General features: G+C 44.3%; 1 protein-coding gene across 16 annotated transcripts in view; it reads right to left on the minus strand.

Moving 5' to 3' along the window:
- The window catches only part of LOC106580939 (pleckstrin homology-like domain family B member 1), a 107,645-nt gene that overhangs the window by 33,028 nt on the left and 55,092 nt on the right, over positions 1 to 19,525 (minus strand). For all 16 annotated transcript variants that reach the window (XM_082966578.1, XM_082966587.1, XM_082966579.1 and 13 more), the window contains one exon: positions 17,282 to 18,825. In XM_082966578.1, coding sequence (XP_082822704.1) covers positions 17,282 to 18,825 — 1,544 coding nt within the window. The remainder of the gene's footprint in view (positions 1 to 17,281; positions 18,826 to 19,525) is intronic.

Below are 19,525 nucleotides of genomic sequence, written 5' to 3' on the forward strand. Positions count from 1 at the left end.
GAACGGCAGCTTCAAACAGCCACATGGAAGACTAGCCCTCCAGCAGCATCCTGTGCTGGTGTCCGTGTCCCAAATGATACCCTATTCCCTATACAGTACACTACTTTTGACCAGGTCCCATAGGGTAAAATAGGATGCCATTTGGGATGCAGCCTGTATCACTGACTAGGTTTGAGAGGAAACTTATTGTCCCTGGTCGAACTGGTTTGCATTCAAAACGAATGATGCCTCTATTAATGAGACAACAGCCCCCTTCCCCCAGATGTCTCTCTGAGTGGCAGTAAGGCTGGTCTTACAGCCACATGTTAAATAAAAAACAGAGACAAGTTTCGAGGAAAGATGCAAGTGAAGTATGATCCCGTTTTAGAAGCTGACTAGATGACAAAGATTTCCAAACCTATACATTGTGTTGTGCCCATCATCCATCCCACAATATCTAAATGCAAAACAATGCACAACAGGAGAACATGGAAGCACCAAGTCTACACCACCATACAACTAGTAGCATTTATGATACTGCAGCATGCTTTCTATGATATCCATAAGACCAGGTTTGGCCAGGTAAGGTTAAATGAACATACGGTCTCTCTCTCTGTCTCCCCACTCTCTCTCCCTCTCGGTCTCCTCCCCTTGGCTGGGCCCTGTCTGAGAAGACAGAACACACTGGCATGGCAGGATGTTGACTAGGCTAAACTCAGACTTCACAGCCACACAGTAGAAGATGAATGACCCCTGACCTCCAAGCATTTACACCCTCAGGTTGGAGTTTCCACCGTGGCCTGGGTTGTGCTCATTAACTTCTTGTTAATCCAGCCGCTGTGTCAGATTTCAAAAAGGCTTTACGGTGAAAGCAAACCATGCGATTTTCTGAGGACAGCGCCCCGCATACAAACACATGAAAAACATATTTCAACCAGGCAGGTGTGACACGAAAGTCAGAAATAGCGATATAACAAATGCCCTACCTTTGATGATCTTCTTCTGTTGGCACTCCAAAAGGTCCCTGTTACATCACAAATGGTCCTTTTGTTCGATAATGTCCTTCTTTATATCCATAAAAACTCAGTTTAGCTGGCTCGCTTCAGTCAATAATCCACCCGGTTTCCCTCCATCAAAATGCATACAACATGAATCCCAAACGTTACTAATAAACTTTTCCAAACAAGTCAAACAACGTTTATAATCAAACCTTAGGTACCCTAATACGTAAATAAACGATAAAATTTAAGACGGAGAATCGTTATGGTCTTTACCGGAGAAAAATAACAAAGAACACGCTCTCTTCCATGCGCTTGGAAACACTACAGACAAAATGGGAGCCACCTAGAAAAACTACAATTTCTGGATAATTTTTCCAAAAAAACATCCTGAAACTCTTTCTAAAGACTGTTGACATCTAGTGGAAGCCCTAGGAACTGGGAGGACTTGGCCTTATAATAAAAGTGATGGCCATTGAAAATAGTGGTAGGCTGAATTGTTTTGTTTTTTGGGATGGTTTGTCCTCGGGGTTTCGCCTGCCATATCAGTTCTGTTATACTCACAGACATAATATTAACAGTCTTAGAAACTTTAGAGTGTTTTCTATCCAAATCAACCAATTATATGCATATCCATATCTGGGCCTGAGTAACAGGCAGTTTACTTTGGGCACGCTTTTCATCCTGACGTCAAAATACTGCCCCCTACCCAAGAGAGGTTAAAAAGGATAGTTCACTCAAATAACAAAATGGCATACCGGTTTCCTTACAATGGATATTGAAAACGAGCCTGTCTTATTGGACAAGTCTAGGTTATCCTCCGTTTCAGTCCATTTGGTTCCTAACTAACATGACTCTAGAGTCAAGGCAATCTCTTAGCGACAGACGCAGAGGTCTTGAAGCTGAGTGTGTTTGACGTTGTGTGGATAGGATGCACTTTGAAAGAAAGCGTAAGAGTTTCATGGTATGTTTCTCTGAGAATTGAATCATTCGATTCAAGGTCATCTTAGCATAACCATTGTTAATTCAACAGTACAGACTTGGAGAACAGGCCTAATGTAAAACTTTTATTATGGCCTCGCGAGTGGCGCAGAGGTCTAAGGCACTGCAGCGGAGTGCTAGAGGCATCACTACAGATCTGGGTACGATCCCGGATCTGCCGGCCGCGACCCGGAGACCCATGAGGCGGCGCCCAACTGGCCCAGCTTTGTCCGGGTTAGGGGAGGGTTTGGCCGGCTGGGATTTCTTTGTCCCATCACGCTCTAGCGACTCCTTGTGGCGGCCGGGCGCATGCACGCTGACTTCAGGTCACCAGCTGTATGGTGTTTCCTCCGACACATTGGTGCGGCTGGCTTCCTGGTTAAGCAAGCAGTGTATCAAGAAGCAGTGCGGCTTGGCGGGGTTGTGTTTCGGAGGACGCATGGCTCTCGACTTTCGCCTCTCCCGAGTCCGCACGGGAGTTGCAGCGATGGGACAAGACTGTAACTACCAATTGGATATCAAGCACATTTCACATGCTCTAACCAGCCAAATCTCCAAAGTCTAAATACAGGTTGAAACCGTAAAAATACATTGTTAATCTGAAAGCCACCATTGTGAATTGCTCAGCAAAGGAACAGCCTATGACCTCAACAAAACACACCCACACACCAACTTCATCACATGCAGGAATGCACAGCTTCACGCACACATACACACCAACTCAAGCAGACACAGGCAGACACGCACGTACACACACAACTCATTGTTTCCTCCCAATTCCACATCTATTCTGGAACAACAAACAACAGTTTAAAACTTGTCTCTCTTGCTAATGCAGTTATAACCAACGAAACAATGAATACCCGACACAAGCCTTTAACACCATCCAAACACACAGACACATACCAAATCACATTTAAATATAGACAGAGACAGCAGCAACTGTTCCACAATTGCTAATATTAGAGTTTTCCCTTGTTACCTTCATGAGTGCAGTCACACTGGAGAGGAAACTGCGTCCTCCTGAGCCAGAAAGAGTAAGTACAGCATGGCTTGGTCCCTACTCTGTCCCGCTCTGTGTGCTTCCGATCCGCTTCCATTGAGGACTTTATGTCGCTCCATTACTGGTCCTAGATCAGTGTAGTATGTACAGTAAGCTGTGGCTGCACTGTGGTTATACTGCTAGGTTCTGTTCCCAGTGCTGGCTTGTTCAGTTGTGATTCACCACCTCACGTTTCAACAGAGCTCGGATGGAGATCATTCCTCTGTCCTCAGGCCCAGGGGGAGGGGCTTAGACACTAGGAGGAGGGGTCAGAGCTCACTACATTGTTGGTCGTGCTGCACCTCGCTCCGCGGGTAATATTACATTTCATCACATAACATTACATTGGAATGATTTGATTAGTGTATTGTTAGCTAGCTACATAGTTGTATCTGCTGTCTTTGTATCAAGGATAAAGGTGTAGCTCTGAGGAACTAACAAGGTTAGCTAGCCAGCTGTATTCGTTCATTCGCGCCGTTTTTGAAACATCGTCAACACCATAACACCACAGCCACTGCTAGCTAGCCAACTTTACCAATTAGCAGTACTGTAGAAACTATATACATAACAACGGAACGATTTGACTAGTGTAATGTTAGCTAGCTACATAGTTGTCTTTGTATCAAGATAAAGGCGTAGTACAGAGTAACTATCGAGGTTAGCTAGCCAGCTACATTTTCTAACATAGTTTACAACGCGCCCACTGCTAGCTAGCTAACCCTACCAGCTAGCTGTATCATTTTTAGTCAATAAGATTTTTGCAACGTAAGCTTAACTTTCTGAACATTCGAGATGTGTAGTCCACTTGTGTAGCTAGCAGGACTGACTTTGTGTTAGCTAGCCAATGTTTAATTACTTCTGCGTTATGAACTAGACACGGACACGAATGATCCATTGGTAGCTTGTTGTTACCAAGTATTGGTGCTAACCGTGTGTTATAGGATGCTAGCATGCTAGTTAGCTAGTTAGCTACGGCGTCATAGGACACGGTGCACTAGGTGGGTTTTCACGGAAGAATACTGTACCAAGTTATCTAGCGGAATAAACTAAGTTTGAGCCTATTCCTGGAAACATTGAACCACTGTAGTTTACATCAATTTTAATTTCTAGTGGTAGAAAAGTTATATTTTAGCGTTTTAGTGTTTCAGTGAATTGTTAGTGAGGGAGGCCCTGCTCTCTCGCTTCCCCAGTTGTTTAGTTAATTTTTCATGCCAATCTCCTTTGCATTAGCGTAGCCTCTCCTGTAGCCTATCAACTATGTGTCGGTCTATCCCTGTTCTCTCCTCTCTGCACAGGCCATACAAACGCTTCACATCGCGTGGCCGCTGCCACTCTAACCTGGTGGTCCCAGCGCGCACGACCCACGTGGAGTTCCAGGTCTCCGGCAGCCTCTGGAACTGCCGGTCTGCGGCCAACAAGGCAGAGTTCATATCAGCCTATGCTACCCTCCAGTCCCTCGACTTCTTGGCGCTGACGGAAACATGGATTACCACAGAAAACACTGCTACTCCTACTGCTCTCTCCTCGCCTGACCACGTGTTCTCGCACACCCCGAGAGCATCTGGTCAGCGGGGTGGTGGCACTGGAATCCTCATCTCTCCCAAGTGGACATTCTCTCTTTCTCCCCTGACCCATCTGTCTATCTCCTCCTTTGAATTCCATGCTGTTACAATCACTAGCCCATTCAAGCTTAAGGTCAAACAGTGACGAGAGCGACAATGAAAACGATCCAATATCGGATGAAGCAATTCTGAGGCTATTCAACTCCGACACCGAAGGAAATGACTTCAGTGGTTTCAGTGAAGTAATAGCATTTCTAAGGTATTTGAAAATCGCGCCACAGGATTCAACTGGCTGTTACGTAGGTGGGACGATTTGGTGCCACCTAGCCCAGAGAGGTTAACCCGTTCGGCAATTTCATTGGTCTAATGAAAGCTTCACGCCGCCAAAAAACTGAGCACGTCACAGAATGTGTTTTTTTGGAAAAAAAAATGTGAAAGCGTGAAAAATCCATATATTAGCCGCGTCATTGTTTAAGCCGCGAGGTTCAAAGCGTGGGAAAAAAGTTGCGGCAGTTACGGTACCTAATTCATGTAAAAATGAAAAACTGCTATTGGGTAAAATGTATCTACTTGAATACAAAGTTTAATCCCCCTTCATCTAAAATGAATGTAGTAAGATGATAATGACGAAAACAAATTTCAGATCACGGTTATTGTCCATAATAGTCAGCTACATGATAATTGTGACAGCCCTATGACCTCTCACTGAATGTTCTCTGAATGCAGATAGCCTAACATATTTTTGTTCACCTCACATGCCATCTTAAGCACCCAACCAATGATTGCTTTGAAACAGCATGGTAGCGTGCTGTATTTGGCAAATCGTGACAATGGGGCGATAGAACTGACACAGAGAACCTAAAATAGACACAGAGCATATTTATTGTTATTCACACAGACTAGACTACAATAGCTTCCCTTTAAATGGAGTATGAATGAGATATTTTGTACTTACTATCTCCCCCACCCTCTTTTCTCAATCAAACTGTGGGGATCACTATAATCTTCCCTGGCTAGTAAACTCGATACTCACCGTGCTTTAAAACCACACACACACACACACACACACACACACACACACACACACACACACACACACACACACACACACACACACACACACACACACACACACACACACACCACACACACACACACACACACACACACACACACACACACACACACACACACACACACACACACACACTTCCAACTCTAGGCCTAATGATGGAATGTGGTTAGAATAATAAAGTTGTATACTGCTGTAAGAACTACAAAATATATAAGTGTTTAAATCAACCACAGCTACCTGACTAGGGCTGTGACGGTCACCAAATTTCATCAGCCAGTGATTGTCAAGCAAATAACTGGTCGGGCTCACGGTAATTGACCGTTAGTTATCAAACACATTTATCATCATCTCCTGGCTTTCACACACAGCCTACAAGCCACTGATGCAGATCTTTGGAACATCTACATTTTAAAAAGTCTAATAAATCCATGTAATATAGCTTACACCTATACAATAAATCCATTATTTATTTTAGACAGGTCTAAAGAAACATGATATGAAGAAAATGTAGTCTATTTCAGAAGAACAGAATAGCATACTCTGAGTTGTCCTGATCTGGCTATACCATTTGGCTGTGGGCTACACTAGTTAATTTAGCAGACAAGATTTGCTTAGAAGTCCGTGGAATTATTTTATATTATTTTATAGTATGAAGAATACAATTGAATAAAGCTGAATAAAATAGAAAGGATATTTTCTCCAAACGATTTGAGGGTGTGCGCACATGCGGCTATTCTGTGTTGACTGGTTAACAAAGAAATAGGTACTACTATATGTTTCATTTAGAGTTTAATACATTGTAAGGCTGCATAATGCAACTCTAATGATGATTTTAAAAAAGTTGCTTGATAATGCTTTGAATTTCCCGGTGGCATCCACTTTGTGTGGCTATAATGCACCCTAAAAAAATCTATGCCTTTTTCAGCCCTTCTCCCTGAGTGCTGCCTGCTCTGAAGCACTTCGCACTGAGACCACTCTCCATCACGTGATCTGGTCTTTCTCACAGGCTACAAGTGAAGACAGACACATCTGGGACGCAACTGCACGCGTCCTTATCCAATTCCGAGGTGCATATTGAAGATATTGGAAGAACTGTCCACATTTACTCTGTCAGCCAACAAGATGAGTAGGCCTAACGAACAGCAAAATCACTAGCATATGTCAAGCTACTATCCTCATAGTACAAAAGTTGTCCTATTATATTCTGTGCGAGAAATAAATATTCCAAACAGTCTGGGACAGTTGTGGGATGGAATAGATCCCAAATTAATACAACCACTAGCACCAAAAATGTTATTTAACGCAATAAGGCTGACACAACAGATCAGAATGTTTAACATAAAATGTTGATAAACTATTAGGCTATTTCTTCACATTATAAGAGCAGCAATGCGCACACGGTAGTAGGCTATAAGCGCGAATGTTCCATTAGTGCAAAAACACCATTCTCAAAAGTGACCACAAATACGATTATGCATTTAATGCTTTTACTATAAAGGTGCATTTTTAGGGTGAAAATGATCTTCCCCAAACTTGAAACTCACGCGCTGCTTATGTATTCCAGTTAGGCTCTACACCCTTTGTAGAGCGGATTAATGTGCTTAATTTGAAGAAGTTATTTTGCCACTTTATTTGTGATGAACCTTATCAAATCATATAGGCCTATGGGCTAGGTTATGTGATGTGCTCGAATATGATTTTCTTTAAAAAGGCATGATTTCTTACCTTTTATTTATTTATTTTACCTTTATTTAACTAGGCAAGTCAGTTAAGAACGAATTCTTATTTTCAATGATGGCCTACGAACACTGGTTTAATTGCCTTGTTCAGGGGCAGAACGACAGATTTGTACCTTGTCTGCTCAAGGATTCAAACTTGCAACCTTTTGGTTACTAGCCCAACACTCTAACCACTAGGCTACCCTGCCGCCCAAAGCTTAAGCTCGGTATCATTCAAAAGTGATAATATATACAGTTGAAGTCAGAAGTTTACATACACTTATGTTGGAGTCATTAAAACTCGTTTTTCAACCACTCCACAAATTTCTTGTTAACCTGTTTGGGCTAGGGGGCAGTATTGAGAATTTTGGAAAAAATATGTGCCCATTTTTAACTGCCTCCTACACCAACTCAGAAGCTAGAATATGCATATTATTGTTCAGGTTTGGATAGAAAACACCCTAAAGTTTCTAAAACTGTTTGAATGGTGTCTGTGAGTATAACAGAACTCCTATGGCAGGCAAAAACCTGACAAGGTTTCATGCAGGAAGTGGCCTGTCTGACAAGGAGTCGTGCGTCTTGCATCTGTTTATTGAAGAGTAAGGATCTTAGCTGTAACGTGACAATTCCCAGGGCTCCAATAGGCTCTCAGAACCCGGGAAAAACCTGAACGATGACGAGGCAGCCTCTGGCTGAAACAGATTATCGCCTTATCCAAGTGGCCGATCAGAGGACCATTGAATGAGGCGCGTGCACGATTCGCCCCCGTGGAGAAATTTCATTCGGCTGTTTAGCTTATTGCAGATTCCCGGTCGGAATATGATCGCTTTTCTACGAGATAAATGGCATAAAAATTGGTTTTAAACAGCGGTTGACATGCTTCGAAGTACGGTAATGGAATATTTTGACATTTTTTGTCACGCCATGTGCCATGCGCGCGACCGTTATTTACCATTCGTATAGTGTCTAGAACGCACGAACAAAACAGAGGATATTTGGATATAACGATGGATTATTTGGGACCAAACCTACATTTGTTATTGAAGTAGAAGTCCTGGGAGTGCATTCTGACGAAGAACAGGAAAGGTAAGAACATTTTTCTTATAGGAAATCTTGCCAGGTGTCTAAATAGCTAGCCGTGATGGCTGGGCTATGTACTTAGAATATTGCAAAATGTGATTCATCCGAAAAGCTATTTTAAAATCGGACATATCGAGTGCATAGAGGAGTAATGTATCTATAATTCTTAAAATAATTGTTATGCTTTTTGTGAACGTTTATCGTGAGTAATTTAGCAAACTGTTAGTAAATTCCCCGTCAAAGTATGCTTTTTCTGAACGTCACATGCTAATCTAAAAAGCTGTTTTTTGATATAAATATGAACTTGATTGAACAGACATGCATGTATTGTATAACATAATGTCCTAGGTGTGTCATCTGATGAAGATCATAAAAGGTTAGTGCTGCATTTAGCTGTGGTTTGGGTATTTGTGACATTATATGCTAGCTTGAAAAATGGGTGTCAGATTATTTCTGGCTGGGCACTCTCCTGACATAATCTAATGTTTTGCTTTCGTTGTAAAGCCTTTTTGAAATCGGACAGTGTGGTTAGATTAAGGAGAGTCTTGTCTTTAAATAGCTGTAAAATAGTAATATGTTTGAGAAATTGAAGTAATAGTATTTCAAACGATTCAAAAATCGCGCCACTGAATTCAGGTGGCTGTTACGTAGGTGGGACGAATTCGTCCCGCCTTGCCCATAGAGGTTAACAAACTATAGTTTTGGCAAGTCGGTTAGGATATCTACTTTGTGGCAAAATATTTTCTGAATGTCACGCGCCAATGTAAAATGCTGTTTTGGATATAAATATCAACTTTATCGAACAAAACATACATGTATTGTGTAACATAATGTCCTAGGAGTGTCATCTGATGAAGATCGTCAAAGGTTAGTGCTTCATTTCGCTGTGTTTTGGGTTTTATTGACACATGTCCTTGCTTGGAAAATGGCTGTGTGATTATTTTTGTCTATGTACTCTCCTAACAATCTAATGTTTTGCTTTTGCTTAATGCCTTTTTGAAATCGGACAATGTGGTTACATCAAGGAGACGTGTATCTTTAAAATGGTGTAAAATAGTCGTATGTTTGAGACAGTTGAATTATGACATTTTGTTGTTTTTCAATTTGCCTCCCTGATCTTTCACTGGCTGTGTCCCGCAGGTGGGACGCTACCGTCCCACCTAGCCCATAGAAGTTAAACAGCTTGGAAAATTCCAGAAAATGATAACATGGCTTTAGAAGCTTCTGATAGGCTAATTGACATCATTTGAGTCAATTGGAGGTGTACTTGTGGATGTATTTCAAGGCCTACCTTCAAACTCAGTGCCTCTGCTTGACATCATGGGAAAAATCTAAAGAAATCAGCCAAGACCTGAGAAAAAAAATTGTAGACCTCCACAAGTCTGGTTCATCCTTGGGAGAAATTTCTAAACGCCTGAAGGTACCATGTTCATCTTTACAAACAATAGTACGCAAGTATAAACACCATGGGACTACGCAGCCGTCAAACCACTCAGGAAGGAGACTCGTTCTGTTTCCTAGAGATTAACAACAGCAAAAGGACCTTGTGAAGATGCTGGAGGAAACAGGTACAAAAGTATCTATATCCACAGTAAAACAAGTCCTATATCAACATAACCTGAAAGGAAGAAGCCACTGCTCCAAAACCGCCATAAAAAAGCCAGACTACGGTTTGCAACTGCACATGGGGACAAAGATCGTACTTTTTGGAGAAATGTCCTCTGGTCTGATGAAACAAAAATAGAATTGTTTGACCATAATGACCATCGTTAGGTTTGGAGGAAAAAGGGTGAGGCTTGCAAGCCGAAGAACACCATCCCAACCATGAAGCACGGGGGTGGCAGCATCATGTTGTGGGGGTGCTTTGCTGCAGGAGGGACTGGTGCACTTGACAAAATAGATGGCATCATGAGGAACGGAAAATTATGTGGATATATTGAAGCAACAGCTCAAGACATCAGTCAAGGTATTGGGGTGGCCATCACAAAGCCCTGACCTCAAACCTTTAGAAAATTTGTGTGCAGAACTGAAAAAGCATGTGCGAGCAAGGAGGCCTACAAACCTGATACAGTTACACCAGGTCTGTCAGGAGGAATGGGCCAAGATTCACCCAACTTATTGTGGGAAGCTTGTGGAAGGTTACCCAAAACGTTTGACCAAAGTTAAACAATTTAAAGGCAATGCTACCAAATACTAATTGAGTGTATGTAAACTTCTGACCCACTGGGAATGTGATGAATGAAATAAAAGTTGAAATAAATCATTCTCTCTCCTATTATTCTGACATTTCACATTCTTAAAATAAAAGTGGTGATCCTAACTGACCTAAGACAGGGAATTTTTACTAGGATTAAATGTCAGGAATTGTGAAAAACTGAGTTTAAATGTATTTGGCTAAGGTGTATGTAAACTTCTGACTTCCACTGTAATTCACAAGTGATAAGCTAATATTGTCACCCATCAGACTATTCTTGTTTTAATATTGTCTTTACAAATACTAAATAATATATGCGTGAAATTCGTTTTGATTTAGAACGGACAATTATCATGCACTTGTCTCTAAACAGGGGCAGCGGGAAAAAAATACATGTAATCTCTGCACTTAAATAGAGCATTGTTCTAGGTCTAAACCTAGGCCACGCTGTCCGATGACAGGACAGTACAGACAAGAATATATTTGGTGTGCTGGTTATATTTAGTGTGCTAATCCATGTGAACACTGACAAAGATGCCAGTCATGCAGAGAAGACCTTTCACTCTCCTGTGAAGAGCCAACCTTTTTCTCTGACATTATCACCGACTCTGAAAAGTCACTCTCCCTTTGCTAGAAATTCTTCACGGACAGAATTGCATGCACAAAGAGACAGGGAAAGAGAAAGAGAGGTGGCGAAAGAGAAAGAGAGAGGGGGCGAAAGAGACAGGGAAAGAGAAAGAGAGGTGGCAAGAGACAGGGAAAGAGAAAGAGAGGGGGCGAAAGAGACAGGGGTAGAGAGAAAATGAAAAACATAGATACCTTTTTACATAAGTATTCAGACCTGTTGCGCTGAGACTCAAAATTTAGCTCAGGTGCATCCTGTTTCCACTGATCTAGAACTTGATTGGAGTCCACCTGCAGTAAATTCAATTGATTGGACATGATTTGGAAAGGCACACCGTGTCTATATAAAAGGTTCCACAGTTGACTGCATATCAGAGCAAAAACCAAGCCATGAGGTCAAAGGAATTGTCCATAGAGCTCTGAAACAGGATTGTGTTGAGGTACAGATCTGGGGAAGGGTACCAAAAAAATGTCTGCAGCATTGAAGGTCCCCAAGAACACAGTGGCCTCCATCATTTTTAAAATGGAAGAAGTTTGAAACCACCAAGACCCTTCCTAGAGCTGACCGCCTGGCCAAACTGAGCAATCAGGGGAGAAGGGCCTTGGTCAGGGAGGTGACCAAGAACCCGATGGTCACTGACAGAGCTCCAGAGTTCCTTTGTGGAGATGGGAGAACCTTCCCGAAGGACAACCATCTCTGCAGCACACCACCAATCAGGCCTTTATGGTAGAGTGGCCAGACGGAAGCCACTCCTAAATTACAAAAGGCACATAACAGCCCACTTGGAGTTTGCCAAAAGGCACCTAAAGACACGCAGACCATGAGAAACAAGATTCTCTGGTCTGATGAAACCAAGATTGAACTCTGTGGCCTGAATGCCAAGCGAGAAGTCTGGAGGAAACAAGGCACCATCCCTACGGTGAAGCATGATGGTGGTGGCATCATGCTGTGATTATGTTTTTCAGCGGCAGGGCACTGGGAGGCTAGTCAGGACAGAGGGAAAGATGAACGGAGAAAAGTACAGTGAGATCCTTGAAAAAAACCTGCTCCAGAGTACTCAGGACCTCAGACTGGGGCGAAGGTTCACCTTCCAACAGGACAACAACCCTAAGCATACAGCCAAGACAACGCAGGAGTGGCTTCGGGACAAGTCTCTGAATGTCTTTGAGTGGCCCAGCCAGAGCCCGGACTTGAACCCGATTGAACATCTCTGGAGAGACATGAAAATAGCTGTGCAGCGACGCTCCCCATCCAACCTGACAGAGCTTGAGAGTATCTGCAGAGAAGAATGGGAGAAACTCCCCAAATACAGGTGTGCCAAGCTTGTAGCGTCATATCCAAGAAGACTCGAGGCTGTAATCGCTACCAAAGACGCTTTAACAAAGTACTGAGTAAAGGGTCTGAATACATATGTAAATGTGATATTTCAGTTTTTTATTTTTAATAGATTTGCTAACATTTCTAAAAACCTGTTTTTGCTTTGTCATTATGGGGTATTGTGTTTAGATTGATGAAGACAATAAAAAAATGTTTTTTAATTAGAATAAGGCTGTAAAGTAACAAAATGTGGAAAAGTCAAGGGTTCTCAATACTTTTCAAATGCACTGCATGTCCCTCGAGCTAGAGAGAACAATAATAACCTACATTGTATCCATGCTAATTCTGACTCGCTCAGCTGACAAATAAGAGTATTTTTGTTTAGCTAAGTTTAGAAATGTTGCTGTGTGTCACGTCCTGACCAGGTAAAGAGGTCATTTGCCATAGTAAATTGGTCAGGGCGTGGCAGGGGGGTGTTTGGTGTGGGTTTTTGGGTTTTCTGTTTCTATGTGGGAGGGTTCTAGTTTTCTATTTCTATGTGTTGTTTTTCCATGTTTGGCCGGGTATGGTTTCCAGTCAGAGGCAGGTGTCTTTCGTTGTCTCCGATTGGAAGCCATACTTAGGCAGCCTGTTTTCCTTTGGGGTTGTGGGTAGTTGTTTCCCTTTAGTCTTGTGTACTTAACGGGACTGTTATCGGTCGTTTGTGGTTTTTGTCGAGGTGTATTCATTAAAGAAAAATAATGAGCACTTTACACGCTGCGCCTTGGTCTCCTTTCAACGACCCCTGTGACACTGTGCATGACAAAACTTGTCCGCATTATAAAGGTAATGGAATATGTGATATCATCATCCTTGGACCTCTAATTACAACAATGAGATCATCTTCAGTAGACTGGCATTTTCACAACACTGTCTGACAGTCAGAGCAGCCAGCCAGTGACTAACGCCATATGCCAAGTGTCTTTGCCAAGGCAGTGTTTCACTAAGGAACCATGTGTATCACTACAACTCAAAGGCAGCTCAGACGTGAGAAATAATATCCTTAACTGTCTGGACTCCTATATGATATAGAGGTCACCTCTGATCGACTGGTAAAAATAACATCTTAAGATACCGTTTCACTGGTTTATGTGGCACATTATACTTGGATGAAAGAGAATGAAGGCGCTGTGTAAACATTGTAAACAGACGGCACGAATGATGTCGTCCCTGGTGAACACTTATGTTTTCTCGGTCCACAGAACACACAAATATCTTTCCAGAACACTCAAATAATTGAGTATGCTTGGTACAGTAAACAAGTCTTATGTATAAACCGTGCTGATAGTTTCAGGATGCCAGAGAGAGCCTGTGCTGCCTCCCTCTGTAGGGATAGATAGCTGTACCCAGCATATCTCTTTGCTTCGGACATGACACTGATCCCCAGGGTCTGACTGACTGCATCCGAAAATAACTTGGCGAGAAAGTGTAGTTAGTTACCCCTGGCCTGGCTTGGCCTGCAGCATGTCGCTGGGAGACAGACAGACAGACAGACAGACAGACAGACAGACAGACAGACAGACAGACAGACAGACAGACAGACAGACAGACAGACAGACAGACAGACAGACAGACAGACAGACAGACAGACAGACAGACAGACAGACAGACAGACAGACAGACAGACAGACAGACTCCTTGGGTAGAGAAAGTGTGGCTATTTTGGGGTAAATATAGCCTCAATGATTGGACTGTACACTACCCCCCACCTCCCCTTCATCCCTCCCACTTCCCCTGGCAGCTCCAGTGAGAGACACTGAGGACCTGTGTCACGCTTGGCTCGCTGCGCTGGCTCTCCCCGTCTTGCACCACGGCAGGAGTCGTGCTTATGTCATGCTTAGCTCTGCACAGTTCGGTCTATGTCTAGTTGCTGGATCTTAAAGACCTGGACAGAACAGAATCTTTGGGTCGATTAAAATGGATGCAGAAATGGCTCATGGTAATAATGGTTACGGGATCCAAATCCTTCATTCAGTGCTGCATGAGCTGAGCACACCTGGGTTCACAGTGAACGCATATAATACCCCTCTCGATCCCTCCTAACAAAGAAAATACTATCATACCAGTGGCAAAGCTCATATGCCAGGGGCTTAATCTGGTTATACTTGGGATAGCTAGCTCACTAAGCTAAAGCCTAGGCATTTGCTCATGGAGCTAATGCAAGCCTTCTGGCTTCAGACAAGGTTACTAATCACGCAGGCATTACGTAATTCGCCAAACCACCCATCTTACATTTTGAAAGTTAGAACGGCAGTTGACAAAGAAAACATAAATCTCTACAATCTGTCCCCCATCTTAGCACCTTTCTCCATAAACCACATGCCTTATCCGCTTGGCTTATGTACATTCCCCGAGATTCCTTCTGCTATTTACATTCTGTCCTATGTCAATATTTCCCAGTCTAATGGCACAAGGTTAAGACCAAAGGTCGTTATGGTTCACTGTAATAACCATCCTTTCAATTTAAACCCCATCCATACAGAGAGAATCACAAATACAATTTAACTGATATGGTTGGGGGACCTTTTTGTCCTTAACAAGCCTGGCAATTGCTTTTCTCGTTGAATTGGAAAAGAGACATTTCTCTTACATTTAGGGCAGCAGCCTACTCCAACACATGGGGGTGACGGAGGAGACAGACAGATTGTGTCCATTCTGGGACTGCCAGACATGGATTTACTGCTGTGTAATGGAAGTAATGCTCCTGTTGGGAACCAGAGCGTAGCCCAGTGTACACAGAGTGGCAAGTCATTCCTCCTCTGCCCAAAAGAACTGCCTTCATTTTGGAAGCAGCACCCTACTCATAGAAATAGAATGTACCCATGACTGTAACTTCATATTGCCAAGGTCTGAAGGGGGTTTCCCATTCTAGTCATTCTATTGCTATGGTGTACCTACAAGGAGGCAGACGAGTTTTTCATCACACAGAGGCACACGCATATAAAAGTACATTGTCTCAGGCGCTTCATCGGGGACACAGACAGATCCAAGATGTATACCGCTCCCTCCCCCTCTTCAGTGAAAAATAGGACAACAAACAATGGGGTTGCCATGGAAAAACCTGGTCGTTTAGTCACCGCACGTCGGCAGTTTAGACGGTTTCAGTCGGGATTCAGAGTTTTTTACAATCCCTACTCCTCACAAATATGGACTTCACTGTGCTCTCCACTCCCATCCTCTTAGGTTAAACAAATGGTTAACTGGTCATGTGGAGGAACACTTGAGTGGAGACAGACTAAACATGGTGGTTAAAAAAAGGCTATAAGACAAACTACAGCTCAGCACATCCAGTAGCTTCATCATAAACATGTTGTGTATGACGGTATAAATCTGATTTAATTCTTATGTGAAAACCATGAGGGGGCCCATCTAAGAACGTTCTGATTTCGTTGTTGTTTATATTGGATAGATAGTGGAGAGAGAGAGACAAGCAGGGAGAGAGATTTTCCTGTCAGCATAGTGTCAGGAGCTGGATTTGGGAATATTCCCAGGCGGCTGAGTTATCCCCTAGGCCACTGGTCACCAACCTTTTCTGAGTCCAGATCACTTTCTGAGTCAAAATGCAAGCCGAGATCTACAGCTCAGATTTTGCTGAACATTGCTTCAAAAACATAAGCCTATGCAACATGAACCTATTAAAAACAGTACTGTAGCAATGAGACACCACGGAGCGACAGAGCAGCCGACTGAGGGCTCGCCTCAACGTACCTCCGCTCTCCCTTTCCTCCGCTGACACCGACCAAAAAGATACACTGCCTTTCAGCTGAGGGCGGAACTCGAGTCGCACCACATTATTTCATGCACAAATTCATGTTGTTACTCCTATGAACAGAGAACGTGAAATATTCCTCAATATTAAAAAAGACACAAGACACCAATAATAACGAGACACTTTCCTACTCATTCACTACAGCTGCAGTGCTGGTTGTAGCACAAGTGGAAGTAGGAAGAACGTGCATTTTATGGCTTATAAAAGTGTTGAATGCAAAGTGTTGACAGTGCTGAGTAAGAACTTACCCTCACTCATAAAAACAGCAGCTCTTTTCTGTATTTGTTGACAGTCTCTCTCTAGTCATGGTTTTAGAAGTTTTCAAATCTCACAGTATCAACTTTGCTGTAACTTTCTTTTACGTGTGCTACGTTACTGCAGCCATCCGATTGGCCAGCGGTAGGCCTATAGTGCACTTGATTTGCTCTCCGGGCCCGTAGGGAAGGCAGAGTTTGTACCTTCAGACACATGAAATGGTTAAAAATGGGAACACTTTGCCTACCCGGCATGAAGGGTATTTAAAAAATAGGAATAAAAAAAGAATAGGAACGCAAGGCTTTATAGTTGTTGTTTTTTTACAGAAATGTTTGGCGATCGACTGGCCGATCTCCAAGGCATTCCTAGTCGATCGCCAAACATTTCTGTAAAAAAACAACGATAAAGCCTTGCGTTCCTATTTTTGGTGACCACTGCCCTAGACCACCTTGATGACCAGTAGAAAAATGAATGGTCATTTAATTGATAGTATTACTTGGATAAATATTGTTCAACCAATCCAATAACTTCTAGGTTGCTAATACCCTGTATCTCTGTATCATGTGGGTCAATGATGATTGGTGTGAACAACTAGCGTAGCTCACAGCTAACAGTTGATCCAGCTAAGAGCAGGCCGTTCTACTTACCAGTCTCTCCATCTCCTGCTCCCTGAGCCTCTCCTCTCTCTGGCGCCGGTGGTACTCCAACAGCTCGTCCTCGTTGTCGCTGATCTCAGAGATGCTGTTTTTGCGCTCCCGCATGCCCGGGTGGGGGCCCCTCTGATCCCGGGAGCCCCCAGACATCTTCCTATGGCCCCTGGGGCTGGCGAGAGGCGAGGAGTCAGGCAGGGAGCCCAGGCTGTAAGCAGGGGAGATGGCATTCCCAAAGCTGGCCTTCCTCCCACCTCCCCCACTCTCCATCATCATCAACCCTGAGGTGGGGGAGGGGCTGCGGGCTCGGACCACACTGCTGCCAAACTGGTCCTCCGCGGGGGAGCCGGCCTTGCGTAGGAGCCTGGGGCTCTCCGGGACTCCCAACTTCCCCAATGATGATGATGATGGGCTCTCAGGCGTTCTCAACGTGGGGATAGTTCCAGGGAGAGCCCCCAGGTGAACAGGCACCCCTCTGCGAGCCATGGAGGGGCTGAGAGGTGGGAGCTCCTTCATGCTGCTGCCCCCGCTGCTGAGCTCAAGGTTCCTGCGAGTCAGCCGAGGGCTCTCTGGGGGCTGCAGCGTGCGGGGGTGGGGGAAGGGGTGGTGCTGCTGGAGTGGAGAGCCCCCCTGGATGATGTGGACGATGGGGTCCAGGGGAGGCTGAAAGGCCCTGCTGGGCTGGGATAGCAGCTGTCTGGAAGGGCTGGAAGTGAGGGAGTGGTCCGCTTGCTCTCTGAAGGGGCTGGCCGGGCGCTCCTGGAGGATGGTGCCCGCTTTCGTCCTGGGACTGGATGGGGAGGAGGACGTGGAGGAGTAGGGGAACTTGGAGGTGAGTCTGGGGCTACTTGGCACTGCGTTCCTGCCCATGCCCATGTACCCGGCATCGGCTGAGGCAACAGATTGGTGGGTCAGTCTAGGGCTCTCTGAACCCACCCCCCCTGGGCTGTCCAGTCTCTGGCCTCTGCGGGCTGGCTTGGGGCTTTGGGGGGCCTCCAGGAGACCTTTCCTCTGGTGCCTAGGGCTCTCAGGAACCCTCTGCACCCCGCCGCCAGGGCTGTAGTTGGTCAGTATGGTCCTTGGCTGGGGGATGGGTGGTGTAGTTGTGTAGTTGTAGCTAGATGAGCGGACCGGCACGGGGGGCAGGGATGGGTCCTGGGGGTCCAGGCAGCCGCTGGGAGAAGGGCTGGTGTAGCTGCCTGCGCTGCTGGCCGCCGAGGGAGAGGACAGGGGGGAGAAGGGTGGGGAGGTGTTCTCATAGCTGGAGCCCACCGACATGGCTCCTGGGCTGGTGGGAGGGGAGAGGAGGTAGCGGCCTCCTCCGTTGACCATGGGGGACAGCAGGGAGTGGGGGATGGGGTGGTCTGAAGAGGAAGGCTGGGGATCATCCATGACTAGGGAGTCCATGATGTCCTGGAGGTCCTTTTCGATGGAGCTGACGATGGCACTATGCTCGGAGCAGGAGTCTCTAGCCCCGGGGGCTGGGTGGCACGACTGGGACGCTCCTGACTGATGGTTCCCATTGACCAGGCTCTCTGTATCTGTAGGGAATACAGAACTTATATCAGTCTCAGGTATACAGTACATAGACCTACTATACATGCATGTAAAGGGTGGTCAGAGTAAATATTATGATCACTCACTAGGCTATACTATATATATATATATAATACAGTATAGATACCAAAATGTGCAATATTTACAGTATGGTATATCCCTGAAAACAAATAGAAACAGACATAGGCTCTAAGAGCTGAATAGATAATGAGATGATGTTGAGAGAAATGAATGCACCATAAAGTTCATAAATGGACTGTATCTTACGGTTGCACCAGCTCTCATTAATATAAAGTGCCTTGTTACTTTTATGATTTAACCAGAGCCCTTAGCACAAGTACCTACAATTGGCACTTACGTTTTATAGGTTGGCTACACTTCAATCCATCAATTATCTTAGAACGCTTCTACATTTAAACCCACCTGCTGCCCAATTTGATTTACCCAATCCACAATTTGCATGAAGAAATGCTACTGAGAAAAAGGAGGGATAAAAGAGGCAGAGAAAGAGTGAGAGAAACAGACAGAGAGAAAGGTTAACAGAGAGAGAAAAACAGAGAAAGAGAGAGAAAAACAGAGAAAGAGAGAGAAAAACAGAGAAAGAGACAGACAGACAGACAGACAGACAGACAGACAGACAGACAGACAGACAGACAGACAGACAGACAGACAGACAGACAGACA

Source organism: Salmo salar, chromosome 20, assembly GCF_965601325.2.
Source record: "Salmo salar chromosome 20, fSalSal1, whole genome shotgun sequence".
In the NCBI taxonomy this organism is placed as follows: domain Eukaryota; kingdom Metazoa; phylum Chordata; class Actinopteri; order Salmoniformes; family Salmonidae; genus Salmo; species Salmo salar.